The 14,466-nt window shown below is 46.7% G+C and overlaps 1 protein-coding gene across 1 annotated transcript in view; it reads right to left on the minus strand.

Moving 5' to 3' along the window:
* Positions 1-11,439, minus strand: part of SEC31B (SEC31 homolog B, COPII component) — a 26,749-nt gene extending 15,310 nt beyond the window's left edge. The window contains 10 exon segments of the mRNA XM_007470454.1: positions 794-924; positions 1,471-1,632; positions 1,752-1,854; positions 2,690-2,832; positions 3,189-3,332; positions 3,766-3,774; positions 4,292-4,405; positions 4,590-4,785; positions 10,890-11,013; positions 11,361-11,439. Of these exon segments, the coding sequence (XP_007470516.1) occupies positions 794-924; positions 1,471-1,632; positions 1,752-1,854; positions 2,690-2,832; positions 3,189-3,332; positions 3,766-3,774; positions 4,292-4,405; positions 4,590-4,785; positions 10,890-11,013; positions 11,361-11,439 (1,205 nt within the window).
* Between the last annotated feature and the right edge of the window lie 3,027 nt (positions 11,440-14,466).

The following is a 14,466-nucleotide window of genomic DNA, read 5'->3' on the forward strand; positions in this document are numbered from 1 at the left end:
CCTAAGCAGCAAGCCCGGCTCCACTGGGCTGGATGGCATGGACGGTTTGCTGACCTCTGTTCTCCTGGGGCATGGGAGGTGGTGGGTATCAAGTTCTCTAGCCTCTTCCTCCTGTTGTCCCAAGGAGAGATTCCCATTTCTCCTTGGCCCTTGTCTTAGCTGTGTCTCAGTGGACCACAGATAGACAGACTGAGGGTTAAGAGGGGAATGTTGATGGGGAGGTCTGCAGGTACTGTGAAAATCCTTCCCTCTGCTGTCCCCCACTGGGAGAGGTGGGGGTTGGGTTTGGAATGTGAGAATGGCACAATAAACTTGATTTTTAGGGCAGTGCTCCCACCCTCCAAAAAAAAACTGGAGGTAAATGGGGCTGTGTACATTTGGTCTTGATTCTATAAGGCAATGGCGGGGGGGGGGTCAAAGGTTTTGAGCAGAGGAGGGAGAGAATGAAATCTATATTTTTTTTTCTTTCCTGCTTTGTATTCATCCTGTTCTTTTTGTATTCTAACTATGCCTGGACTCACTACCAGTCCAGGTATGTAGATGTGGAGAAAAATCAGATGGAATCTCAGGCAGTTCTCCATAAATGAGAGTTCTAAAGCAATCAATTCCTTTTAGACAGGACTGGCACAGCAAGCAGGGTGAAGGGGTAGAGAGGGAAGCTACAGTAACTCTCTGCTTGAGCAGTAAAGTGGGACCTGATCTCAGACACAGGCAGTGAGAATAAACCTCTTACAGAACACAGCTCCATGCTGGGCACACAGAAGGCTTCACACACACACACTACACTTACAGCAATGAGGCACCTGCTGGCCTTCTCATTCATTTGGGGTTTTTTTTCAGGGGAGATATCAATGACGCTTGGGCCACTTGCTCTGGCACCTGCAATGGTGGGAGACGCTGGACTTTGCTAAAGGAAGAAGAGATCTGAGGACAAAAGGACACCTGCATCACCAGTGTAGAGTGGTGGCTTAGCCAGGAACTCTACCTACAAACTCCATTTTGGGAGGGATCCCTGAGACACCCAATTTGGCCCACAAAGGCAGGACTCTCATATTCCAGGGGACTGGTAGTGAGGATGGGACTCCCAAGCAATAAGGCTCTTGGAAAGCCTACTGCATCCAATGTCTACAGTGGAGTGTGGCACAAAACAGATCTATAGGAGGCAGGGAGGAAAGACAGTTCATACTTCCAAAATAGTGAAGGGTTCTAGCATGGAGGTCCAATTTCCCCGAAATACCGCTGGGAACATCCAAGAGCAAGAGTCAAGGTAAAGGCCTCCTTTATAGTGGGCAGGAACTGATATCCTTCCGGGAAGATGGGGACTGGAGCAAAGGTTCAGCCTTCCCAAACCCAGGGCTCTGGTCTACCAAGTCTCCAATAAACCCACTTCTTTCCAGGCTTATGTCCTTCCCTCTCCTGCCAAACAGAGACAGTCCCTTCCTCCAGCATTCTCCACCAAGCCCTTCAAACCTTGTCAGCCTGTCTCATCTGCTGGACTTCCCAGCTCCTACCCATCACAGAGTATAAACTGATCCAGCCGTCGAAGGAGGCAGCAGAGAACACTGGAGGGTCCCGAGGGCACCACTGCGCATGGAAGCACCAGCTGCTCAGTGTGGGTAGCTTATACACCACCTAATATGAGGGAACACAACCATTAAGGAAACCTTGACTTAGGTAAGGAAACCCAGAACACATAGGTGCAGCTGGGACTCCCCTACCATCCCAGCATGCCCACAGAAGGGCCAGCCTACCTCGCTGCTCTCCAGGTTCCAGCACAAGATCTGGTTGTCCTTGGCACTACTGAGCAGTAGTAGCTCAGCATCAGCCTGACTCCATGACACTGACAGGATCCCCCTAAAAAGGAAAGGAAAGAGGAACTAACGTTTGCTGAATGCCTACTGTGAGCAGGGTACCTTATGTATCTTGGATAAATCTCATCCCCCCAAAATGAGCAGTCTGACTTCATTTTACAAATGAGGAAAATGAGGCTTTGGAGGAAATTAAGGAACTTTCAGCAGTCAAGCAGCCAGAACCCAAGTCAAATCCCAGAGCCTGTGCACTATGCACTATACCACTCTGCCTCCTACAGGTCACTGAAGGATGGCCTGCTTCTCTTCCCTGATTGTAGGGTAGGAATTATGAATCAACATGAATCAGGCAAGCACCCATCCCTATGGGTGCTTTTAGCCCAGGAGGGTAGTGAGGACCTAACGCTCAAAAGTCCCCAAGGGGCACGGCCCTTGAGTTAGAAAGAACAGACTATGGGGCTGCTTTCTCTGCTGTAGGCCCAAGAGCTACAGCTTCAGAGGCAGGCCTGTTCACAGAAAAGATAAGAACTCTTGAAGGAGGCAAACTAATCACCTAAAGAAATGAGTACTGTCCTCAGACCAGAGCTTGGGGACTCTCCCAGGGGTACTAAACATTGGCTCTAGTATTTCTCATGACCCTATCCCCACTCCCATCTCTGGAAGTTAAATGGAAACTCAGGCTCTTTTCCATAACCTCTGGGTCTAAAGGAACTCCTCTTGATTGGAGCTGGAACTAGAACTGGGTAACTATGTGTTCACTGGGATAGATTTGAAGGCAGGGAGAATGTCTGGTAGCCAAAGTGAGGCATGCATTGCCTTCTACCCAGGTCATTTATGCCCCCGCACTCCAACAAGGATGTGGAAGGGGTTTGAGATGCTGCCTGCTGTGACTCTCCAGCACCTTCAGGGGTGAGGAGGCAAAGCACAAGTCCCACAGATGAATTACTGGAAGACGATCATCTTCTGAACATAGCACCAACTAGGTGGCCATGTCTGGGTGCCAGGCCAGGCCTGAGTAGTGCATCTGTGAACAAAGCAGACCCCAATGGGCCATGTAACCTGACTCTTCTGGTTATGAACCTTTTTTGTCCAGCTGAAATGAGACCTCTCTGAGGGTAGGTTTTGTGTCTCTCCTATGTGACTGGGAACACCACAGCCATTGGGGAATGAGTGATGACCATAGCAAGGAGCACCAGAAGCCTCCAGATCAGCTCAGTTTAGCTTCCCTAAGCTTTCACTCTCAAATGGAAATCTGCTGAGGCTGAATCCACAGGTGTAACAGCCGAAAGCAGAACCCTCGCTTGGGGGAGAGCAGCTCCAACACTAGGCCTGAGAGAGACAGCAGAGCCCGAGCCTATATTCTGCCTGTATTCAACTCACCCTGTTGCTGTGATCACTGACTTTGATGATAGGTTCATTCTTCCTGAGATCCCACACGACTGCCTTGCCGCTGGGGTGAGCAGAAGACAGAATGTGTTGAACTTGACGGTTCCAAGAGAGTGCTTTGATGTCTTCTGGGGGCTGCTGAGGCAGGATGTGTGGGGGGCAGGTTGAGGACAACCTGTCACCCCTGGACCAAGAGACAGCTGCTCTTCCACTGCTCCCAACCATCCACAGAAAGGCCAAGAGTAAACATGGGGCTATCCAAACCAAGCCAGTCTCGGGAAGCTGGGAGGGGAGTTTTCCGGAGAGGATGCTTTAGGAAACTGGTGTAGAAGCTGAGAGAAGGCCAGATGCACTTGGGTTTTACTTCTATCCCAAAGTGCTCCTGAGAGGATAGAGTCAAGATTTTAAAACAGCCCTCTCGTCTCTGACAAGAGAGAGAGGGAGAGGGAAAAGGTGAGGGAGGGAGGGAGGGAAATATAGACACCCAAGACCCCCAGAGAGAATGAGGCAGAGAGAAAAGCCATTGATACTTTTAGGGCACAGGGTGCTATCAAATTCATACTGAACTTACCTCACGATACTGTAAGCATAAGAAACAAAAGCGAGGAAGAAAAAGATGGGTCCAGTTACAGACTGACAAGATAGGTACACTCAGAGACAGAGACACACGAGTCTCCCAACCACATGGGGGAACCAGATACAGACAACGCTGATCCTCCTACAAAAAGGACAAGGGTGTATCTGGGTGTCCTACTCTTGCCCCTGGTCAGCTAAGCTCAGGGCCCAAGCTTGCCTAAGCTATACTACGATAAACAGTACGTTCACGCCTTCTCTCAATGTCTTTTACTCCCCTCACCCTTCTTTATTTGCCTTCCAGAAACCCCTAGGTCAGTTAATGACCACAAGCCACCCCCAACCCGTCCCCACCTGACTCCAACTCTATTATCTGGCTGGTAGGCAGCACGTTAGTCTGTGGAGCTTTAGTGCCCTCCAGTGGTGAAGACGGAAATCTCCTGTGTGCTGGCTGCCTCCAGAATTCAACGCTACCTGGGAAAATCAGGTGCGCTCTTAAGCAGCAGCACCAGAAGGCTCCTCACCTGTGACTTGGATCCCGGGGTCACTGGCACACTCAGGTTATTCAAATCCCAAATGAAGATTTCTGAATCATTGGCCCCTGAGGCCAGGAGGTTGCCTTGTATGAAGGAACAGGCCTTTGGAGACACGCCTTCCCAGGAAGAGATGAGAGCAGAAAAGGGGGAAGGAGACCCACATGCGGGGCTTCCAAAGCCATCCCCACAACAACCTGGGAAGGGCTCAAAGTTAGAGACCACAGGTCACAAGCAAACGCTTCCCTTCAGATCTGTCAGCCATGTCTGATTAACTGAAATGTAGTACCTGGAAAGGATTAAAGTCAAGGGCTCTGACAGCCGCCGTGTGCTTCTGTATCTGGGTAATCACAGGCTCCTTTCCCAAAGACAGGATGTGGGTCACATTGTATAGAGTAAGCATGCCATCATCCCCACTGCCTGCAATAACCCCGGAGCCTTCCAGAAGCCCGTTGCCAAAGCTCCCCCAGATCAGCTTGTGAAACCTACAAAGAGGAGGAACTGGCATTAGCACCAACTCAGGTCCACGTCAGTAAGTAGAGAATGGGTATCTTTGCCAGCCTCTGACATTACGCAGGCATCCCCACCCTTAGTCAGGGCCTGCCTGTCTCCCTCATTTCCCAGACACAGAACAGAGGTCTCCTCTGCCTGGTCCTCCTGCCCTTTGGCTGAAAAAATGTTCCATCTATGTTACACTAGAAGCTAGGAGGCCACTGCCATGGAGCTGGGGGAGGGGTGCTTTTTATGTTTTTGTTAATATTATCGGGTTTAATATAAACCCAGTGATAAACACTTCAAATAAATTACTTCTTAATCCTCCCAACTCAAATAACAACTAACACTTATTTTGATAACTTCCTACGTACTAGGCACTAGTACGTTTTAAGTGCTTTACATGTTTTAGCTGATCAACAACCCCATGAGGTATTAACTCCATTTTCAATTGAGGAAACGAGGCACAGAGAAGTTGTGAAACTTCTGTATATACAGTTAGTAATTTTACTCCCATTTGACATCTAGGAAGTGACAGAGTCAAGGTTCAAAGTTAGGCCCATCTTATGTCAAAGCCTGAGCTCTTAACCATCATAAAATATTGTTTTCTATTTAGAGCAAGATCCAAACTCTTCTACACCTGAATAGAAGCAGGTTCCTTAGGCCAACAGTTGCTGTCCCCTCTTCCCTCTTAAACTGGAAGTGAGAAAAGATCTAAGGACTTTCCCATCCCATGCCTCTCCCATGTGTCTAGTCCACTGGAACTACCATGTGGATTCAGTGGGCCAGCCCTAGAGACACAGAGGCACAAAGAATAAGTGCACCGTTTGGGGAACACTTTTCTGGCTTTCTGAGCATCTTTCACACAAGAAAGAGATGGACCCTGGGCTCCCTGCACACAAGTATGGGTCCCCTGCAAAGCCCCTAGGGAAGGCATGTGAAATCCCCAAAGGCTCACAGGTGGTCTGTCCTCCATTTCACTTGGCTATCCTACTAGACAAGGCTATTTCCGCAGCCTTCCGAGAAGCCAAATTTCACATTGAATGATGTCGTATGATCTCTAACTGAAATTAAATGTTCCCACACCCTGGGAACAATCAGCAAAGAAACTGAATGGGGTGACCAGGCAGGAACCTGTTTGGCCAGTCATTAGAGCAGAGCCAACCTGTCAAAAGTGAAGAGCTGAGCACTAGTTCAGACCAGGTCAGCATCTGAACAAAAACAGCAGAGCTGAACAAATGGTGGGTCTAAAGCTACTGTCAGAAAGGCTATATTTTCTAAGGTTGCGCTGACCTTAACAGGACAGAAGAATGTGTTCCATGCTAGCTCCAGAGGCTGCCATGTCATCCAGGGGCTAGAGCTCAGCATGGGCAGAGGGCAAGTCAATAGGTTAGCCAGAGAAGCCTCTAATAGGTCACACAGGAAGCAGAGGTAGGTATGGCCATGGAAACTCACATGGGAATGCAGTGACCGCGGTATGGTCAGAGCACATGACATAAAATCAGAGTAAAACGTACCTGAGACCACATGGGAGTCACCAAAGGGTCGGAGAAGAGGGCCCAGTTACTTTAGAGTGGCTGAAATGCAGAATACGGGGTGTGACAAAATGATTTTTCTTTGTGTAAGCATGCAGAAAGTACATTCCTATTGTTAACACTTCACTAGTAAGGGTGAAACTGGAGCCCGAATAGCTGTGAGAGACAACACCTGGGAGAGGGGGAACACCTGGGACGAGTCAGGCAAGGAAGGACACTTGATCAATCATCTCTGCCCTGCAAATGGACAGTCATATGTGTGTGTGTGTGTGCGCGCGCGTGTGTAAACAAAGAGAGAGCACACAAGCATGTGAGCAAATGTGACAAAACATTAACAACTGATGAGTCTAAATGAAGGTATATGATTGTTCATTGTACTACTGTGCAACTTTTCTGTGTTTGAATTTTTTTTTTTTTTTCTTTTTGTGGTACGCGGGCCTCTCACTGCTGTGGCCTCTCCCACTGCGGAGCACAGGCTCCGGACGCGCAGGCTCAGCAGCCATGGCTCACGGGCCCAGCCGCTCTGCGGCATGTGGGATCTTCCCAGACTGGGGCACGAACCCGTGTCCTCTGCATCGGCAGGTGGACTCCCAACCACTGTGCCACCAGGGAAGCCCTGTTTGAATATTTTAAAAATAAAAAGTTACAAAACAAAAAAGATGGCCTTTGGCCTGCAAATAGGAACTAAGAGATTTAAGTAGAAGGTATAGGGAGACGAGTTTGTATAGGAAGATGAGAACTTTGAAAACATGAGAATACACGTGGAATTCTCTGCTAAAGAGCTTCTCAGGATAATGATGGCAATGATGGAGACCATATGGCATCACAGAATAAGGGGTGGCACCTAAAGAAAACACAGGTTCCTGATTCCCACCCAGACCTTGTGAAGCAGAATTTCCAGAGACAGGCCCTCAGAATCTACATTTCTAATAAGAGCCCCCTAGGTGATTCTAATAAGCTGCCAAGGTTAGGAACCTCTGTACTAGATACATCAGACTACACACCAGCATAGAACAATGGGAAGAAGTTGAATGCATAAAGATAGAACCAGCCCCAACAATCAACTCATGGCTATGCTCCTGGCAAAAAGAGAAAAACAAGGCTGGAGAGAATAAACTGAGACCTGTGAGAGCAGAACATCGCACCAGCTAAGCTCATCTGAGGCCAAGCTTCAGCTACCTTATGATTAGGAATATGTGCTGTATAAATTCTTGTTCCCATGATTTCTGTACTTCTTTGTTTTGGATTTTGATTTTATTTGCTTAGTGAAGTTCCTTATGAAAAATCCCAACCTCATGTTAGTGGATTAAAGTGAAGATGAGTTTGTCCACATCCTGGCCAAAATAACTGAGGAAATCCAAGTTTCCTTAAAAGTCAGAGAGATGAGGGCAGTGCTGCAAGCTGGAGAATAAAGACACTGGGGTGGAGCGATGGCTGTCTGAGAGAACTATGCACCAGGCTACTATGTGCCAACTATGTTACTCAAATTTACAGTAGAGAAAACAGGGTCAGAGAAGTTAAATAATGTGTCTGATAGGACAGTAGATGGCAAAGCTGGGATTTGAACCCAAGTCTGTCCAACAACAAAGCCCATGCTCTCTCCTCTGTGATCTTAATGTCTCTAGAGAGAAGGCAAGTCTTAGAAACAAGAAAATTAGGAGTAGTACCAAAATGATCATTTACTGCTTAGTGTTGTCCCTTACAAAGGCACCTAAAGAGGGGTCACAGTGCTCCCCAAGTAGCTAGAACTGAGATAAAGGTATTGGAAGATAGATCACCTACTTTCTCCATGTTACTAGAGGATGGGTCAGACATAGGTTACAGAGGCCACTCAGAGATCCAGAACCTCAGTGTAGACAGAGGTAGAGTGCAGCAAATCACCCACTGATCCCTGAACTCACTCAGCCACAGCAGCTATGTCCTCAACTCAAGTCAATACATAAACAATGTATTATTCTCCCAGATAGCTTTCTTCTTGAGTGAGATTCATCTAACAAACCAAACATCACTTGCTTCAGTGCACATGCTAATCCATATTGATTCTGATTGCATCCAGTGGCATTAATTCACACACTCTCTTCACTCTATTTATAGCTTAAGGCTGTCCCTTATCTACACCCATACCAGTGTTTCAGAACATTTCTCTTTCAATCAGGTATTTCTAAATAGATAATATTTCTCTGATACATCACTGGTTGAGGATAAGGGGATCTTCAGGATTCAAATGTGGTTGAGGCATGGGTCTGGTAAAAAGGGAAGGCAATGGAAGGGGGAAGACTTTGAAGAGTATGTTTAGTTAATAATAAAGAGATACAGAGAGGCACTTGTTTAAAAAAAAAGGAAAAAAGGAAGGAGACTAAACTAGAAAAAGGGAAGGAGAGATTGAAGATAAGACTTAAATTTGGAGTTCAGTAGACTCTTAGAAGTCATCTTGTACAACCTCTTCTTTACATATAAGTGAGGAAACCTAAGATCACTGATGGAATTCAATTTGCCCAAAGTCACATAGTTTTAGCCAAGGTAGCAACCCAACACAACTGTGCTTTCCATTAAACCAAGCAGAAGATGATACAGAAAAGAGGAAAGCATAAAGCAAAGGATGGGTTGCCCTTTGTCTACCCTGATCATCTTGGTCAACTGTCTGTGATGCTGACTTTTGTGTAAGTGACCTAACCCAGGCTGGAATGGAAAGAAGTGGGTGTCTTAAACCCTGGAGGGTCTAATTTGATTTCTTCAGAAAGGCCCCAACCGAACTGTGTCAAAAGTAATCCCTTAGGTCTTTGAGAATGAGACTCAATCTTTAGACACAATTATAGAGGTGGAAAAAGGAAGCTAACTGTACTATTTGTTTTGGTTATAGTCCCCAAATTCCTGCAGGGTAGAGCAGGGTGTGAGGTGATGCTTCATGATTCCTGAATACAGTACCAACATTTCAAAAAGTGTCCCTTCAACCTAGTTGGCTGCCAAACAAACAGATTGTTACCCTTGAAAAGCACTTAAGGCACTAAGACTAACCGAAGACTAACTATAACTAACTGAACTGGTGGACATGAATGCTCCGTTTGGTAATCCAGAAAGTTCTAATATCACTCATTTATTCCACAGATATTTTTTAACCACCTAATGACAGGCACTGTTCTAGATGCTAAAGATAGAGCAGTGAATAAAACAGACAAAAATCTCTGCTTACATGGATCTCAGGATTCAGTTTCAAGGTTTCTTAAGCAATTACATTGCCTCTTTCTTAGGAACTCCTAGCCCTAAGGAGCCACTACTATGCTGAAGCTGCTGCTTGGCTGCTCAAAGAAAAGAGTCCTTGCGCTCACTGCCCCTTTTCTTATCTTCAGGAGTATAAACGTTATTAAATTAGCTCACCCCTTTCAGCAGCCCTTTATGAAATGCTTGCTTAGAGGCTAAGAATATCTCATCATTACTGGTAAACCCGCCAAGGCCTGCTCTTCAAAAGATAAAAGTACTAGAAATACAAAGAAATGTTAAAAACTGCAAAATAAGGGATACTGTAACAAAGTGATACAGGAGCTCAAGAAAAGGAGAACAAAAACTAACTTTCATTATTAGGTTAAACCATGAAAAGAAAGAAGAGGGTACTTCTGTCTAAATATCTTAATCTAATCACTCAGATGGACCAAAAAATGCACAAGAAGATGGAGAGTTGCATTCTAGACCAGCAATCTCTAAAGTGGATGGGCAAGATAATCCTCTGGGCTGTAAGAAAAAGATTTATATTTTTAATATTAAAAAGTAGTACAGTAATAAATGTATATTATTTATACTAAATATATACTCGAGTATAGTGAATATTCACATTTTTCCTGATTGTACAAAAATTTAGAGATCATTGATTCAGACTGTAAGCCTCATCTTTAAACAACCTGTAAAAGAACAGTGGAATAATAGAAAGAAGGTAGGTTTTGGAGTAAGACAGGCCTAGACTTAAATCCTAGCTTCTCAGAGTTTTGGTTCTCTCCTATGTAAAATGGGAATAATGGTATTTTTTGGTTAGGCTCATTTTGAGGAATGAATAAGATACTATACAGAACCCCTAGCATAGTGCCTGGAATGTATACATGTGCTTGGTGAATGCTAGTACCCAACCCTGTAAGCCTGCCAGAGCCATGAAATCCATGAGTGCCCAATCAGTGCCTGACAGCAATGAGGAGAGGATCATTCTTTCGCCTCCCACTGGCAGACAAGGAAATGTTGTGTAAGGCTGTTATCTTCACAAGAGCCAAGGGAGGAAGAAGCCAATTCCTCTGCGTTCAGAGACAGATCAGGTACTTGTGGGTCCAGGCTTCTGTGAGGCGTCTCTATCACATGATTCTGCATGACGCTGCTGCTGCTGACCACAAAGGTTGGAGTGGGTGTTTTCAAAACCCTCTTGCAAAATAAACCCAGAGTTAACTTCTCTCCTACTAAAAGACCATTCTCCCCTCACTTGTCTCCTCATGAGCCCTGAGAAGCACATACTACTCCCGGGATTCCCCATCAGGGTCTACATCAGGATCTGCCCTGCATACCCATCAAAAGTTCAGACATAGTACCTGCTGGAGGGAGAAAGGACTCCCTTGTGTTTCAAGTCCAGAGAGGGGTCCCTGAAATCAACCTCAAAGATTTCCAATGTGCCATCTGTACTAAAGGAGGCATCTAGCTGCTGGGCAGATGTTCCTAGGCACAAGAAAAGTAAGGAAGAGGCAGTATATGAGCAACAATACATGCATGGATTTGGGGTATAAATGGTTAAGCGGTACAGAAGAGGAGGAACAGGAGAGGACTGGATATACCCTTTTTCAAATGGTAGCTCCAAAGAAAGCAAGAAAGCATGAGGTGCTTAGCCTTAAGCCAGAGTCCAAGGTTGTCCACAGGTACCAGAAACTCCTAATATCCCTTTGCATATGCTACTAGCCAGCCCCAGATTTCCATGACTCTAAAACTTTCTCTGAAGCGCAATAAAGAACCCTGGATACTATGTTTCCCTTCAACCTATGTACTCAGTGGATCTTTATCCACCATACCTGTGGCCAGATACACAGGGTAGTGGCTAGCTGGGCTCCACACTTGGACAGCTGGCCGCTCAAGTTCCTTCAGCTTCATGGTCTGTCCTGTAGGTGGCAGAAAAGTGACCCTTTTCCTCAGCCTACTGAAAATAGAAACCAGCAAGCTTAAGGGCCAGATCAAGGGGAACACCTGTGGACATGAGAGCTTGTTTCTCTCTCACCACCAAAGAATGGGGCATTTTGGGGCAACACAGGGTAACAAATACATGACCGTCTGCAGATCTGTAATGACAGTTCATTTTCCCAGTTACTGAAATCTAATGCTTTAAACCCTAAAAGATATTCAAATACACTAGTTGCCACAGGCCCAAGGGTGATGATAACCATCAAACCAAATAATCTCTCAGTGACCCTATCCAATCCCTTGGTTTTAAACATCATCCATATGTCGATGACTCCCAAATTCATATCGGCAATACAAATCTCTCCTCTGAGCTACAAGTTCTTATATACAACTGCTAATCAAATATTTCTACTTGGATATAGTAAAGATACCTAAAAGTTAGTCTGTCTAAAATGGAATTCTCTATTCCACCATGTCATCCACCCATCTGTTCTTTTCATTTCAGCAAATGGTACCACCACCTAGACAACTGCTTAACCCCCAAACCTGAAAATCACCATAGATCCCTCCTTCGCCCTTATTCCCTTCTAATCCACCATTAAGTCTTCCAAATTTTGCCTCCAAAATATACCCTAATCTATTTTTCTCCATCTTCACCACTGCTCTATTTGAAGATACTATCATCTATCACCTAGATTACTGGTCTTCTCCCTGCTACTCATCCCTGTCACCCAATTCATTCTCTGCATAGCAGCAGGAGTAAACTTTTTAAATCAAAAATTGGATTTTGGCATTCCACACTTAAAATTTTTCAGTGGCTTCTATCACACTCAGAATAAAATGCGAACCCCTCTGATCCCTGCTCAAAGGCTCTAGCCTACCACTTCAACTTCATCTCTTCCTACTCTCCCCCTTACTTATTGTGCTACAGCTGCATTAGCCTTTTTTCATTTCCTGGCGTTTCCCCACTTTAGAGCTTTGTAAATTCTGTTTGCTATACTTTGATGGCTTTTTGTTTCATTCTCTGCATGACTGGTTCCTTATCACATCTTTCAGGGCTCAGCTTCTCACCTCAATGAGGTGATCCACCCAATCAAAAACAGACTCCTTTTTTTCTTCTTAGCAATCTATAATTATATATTTATTTACATCTACATTGTCCACTAATAAGTAAACTCCATGAGAGCTAGCACTGTGTCTGCTTTGTTCTCCATGTTATAACTAGCGTCAGAACAATGTCTGGCACATAGTAAGTGCTCGATAATACTTTATGAATGAATGCAGACATCTATTTTAACTCGGTAGTTTCCAAACCAATTCTAACACATACTCAAGGTGCCATCCCAACAGGCTAAAGCGGCAGGGAAGTTAAAAAAAAAAAAAAAAAAATAAAAACTGAACTTGATGGAGTAAACTTGGGACCCACTGTGACCTGCTTGAGCAAGCCACAGCCAGGTTAGTCTTGACCTACCAAAAGTTTTATTACTTAATAATATCAAATGTACTCTCCAGCTTGAAGAAAGTTTAAGGCTGCCAACTCAGCCGAGATTTCCCGAGGACCTCTAAACACTTGAGGAATATTCGGACAAGATTGTACATCATATTACACGGTCACCAGTGCCACCTGCTGGTCAATACCATTTTCACGTTTCTGGAGAAAGGTCTCTTAAGCGGGAGCTGCAATTAGCCGTGTGCACTTGACATGCATATCTCATTTAATTCTCACAATGGTTCTGGGCGGTCAGTACTGATACTATCCGCATTTTACAGAGAAGAAAACTGGCTAGACCAAGCTGTGCACCCCAACAGCCTCCAGAGCCCAGTGCTTTTAACCATTATACCAGTCTAAGCTAAACTCCATTAAGTGTTTAAACCCCAGCCTACAAATTGGGAAGATGGGCTTTTAATCCACTTTGTTCAGTGACATCTGTTCACAAAAAAGGTCCCCGCTGCGGTCAGAAAGCCGGGGGCCGGGGGCGTTAAAAGTGGGAGAGCTATGACCACTCAACCAAGAGCTGGACACGCTCGTGCAGTGAAAGAGGACGCCAGCTACCCTTGGCTGTTCAGTCCCTCCGGAGGATGGTCGGCCTCCCCCGCGGCGCGCCGGCGTCAGCACTGACAGGCCTTCCCGCCCAGGCCAGACGCAGAGACCCGTTGCCGACACTGGGCCCAGGCCAGGTCAGGGCCCAGGGCTGATAGGGGAGGCGCCAGGTCAGTGCTGGAGAGAGGCCGTCTTCGGGCTGAGGCACCCAGGCGCGGCAGGGAGAACGAGCCGAGTGCGGCCGAGAGCAGGGCAGGCGTCGTGGGGTCCCCTGAGAGGCACACCGGCAGGAGCCCCGGGAGCGGGGCGGGCCGAAGTGCCAGTGGAGGGCGAGCGCGCCCCGGCACCCTCCCGAGAGAAGGGCGGCGCTCGGGGTCCCCGGCACGGCCTCCCCTCTCAGCGGCCCCGTACAGGCGGGGAAAACCAACCTGCGCGGAGAGCCCAGGCCAGGGGTCTGGCGCGACGGAGCAGGAGCCGGAGCCGGAGCCGGTCTTCTCTCAGGGCTTCGGAGCTCAGCGGAGCGCTGTGGATGGCGGCTGCGGAGGGCCAAAAGTAGTCCTGGCCCGCAGGCCCCACCTCCCACACGCGCCGCTAGGCGCGGGGCCCAGCACCCCGCTGACCCACGGAGAACGTTCCCTAATAGGATTATAGCTTTTAATCGGGCCTCCCTCACCTGCCCTGTGATTGCGCAGTGGGTCAGATCCCGAGACCAGTAAGTTCTGGTCTATTCAATTTGAGTCAGGCTCCGCGGGCAGCCTCTGAAAAGGGAAAATAACTCATTATTTACTTATTGAAGCGGAGAAGACCTGGACCTAGCTTCAGGGGCTCTCAGTGGAATCCACTTAGTTGAAAAGGTAAAAAGCAATCTAGGCCATAAAGAGCGGTGAGTGACTTTCTGCAGCCCAGCAACAACTGGTGCCCCCAACCGTTGGTTGAACTAATTAAAAGCTATAGATGGG

The sequence above is a fragment of the Lipotes vexillifer genome, unplaced genomic scaffold (genome assembly GCF_000442215.2).
Source record: "Lipotes vexillifer unplaced genomic scaffold, Lipotes_vexillifer_v1.1 scaffold916, whole genome shotgun sequence".
In the NCBI taxonomy this organism is placed as follows: domain Eukaryota; kingdom Metazoa; phylum Chordata; class Mammalia; order Artiodactyla; family Lipotidae; genus Lipotes; species Lipotes vexillifer.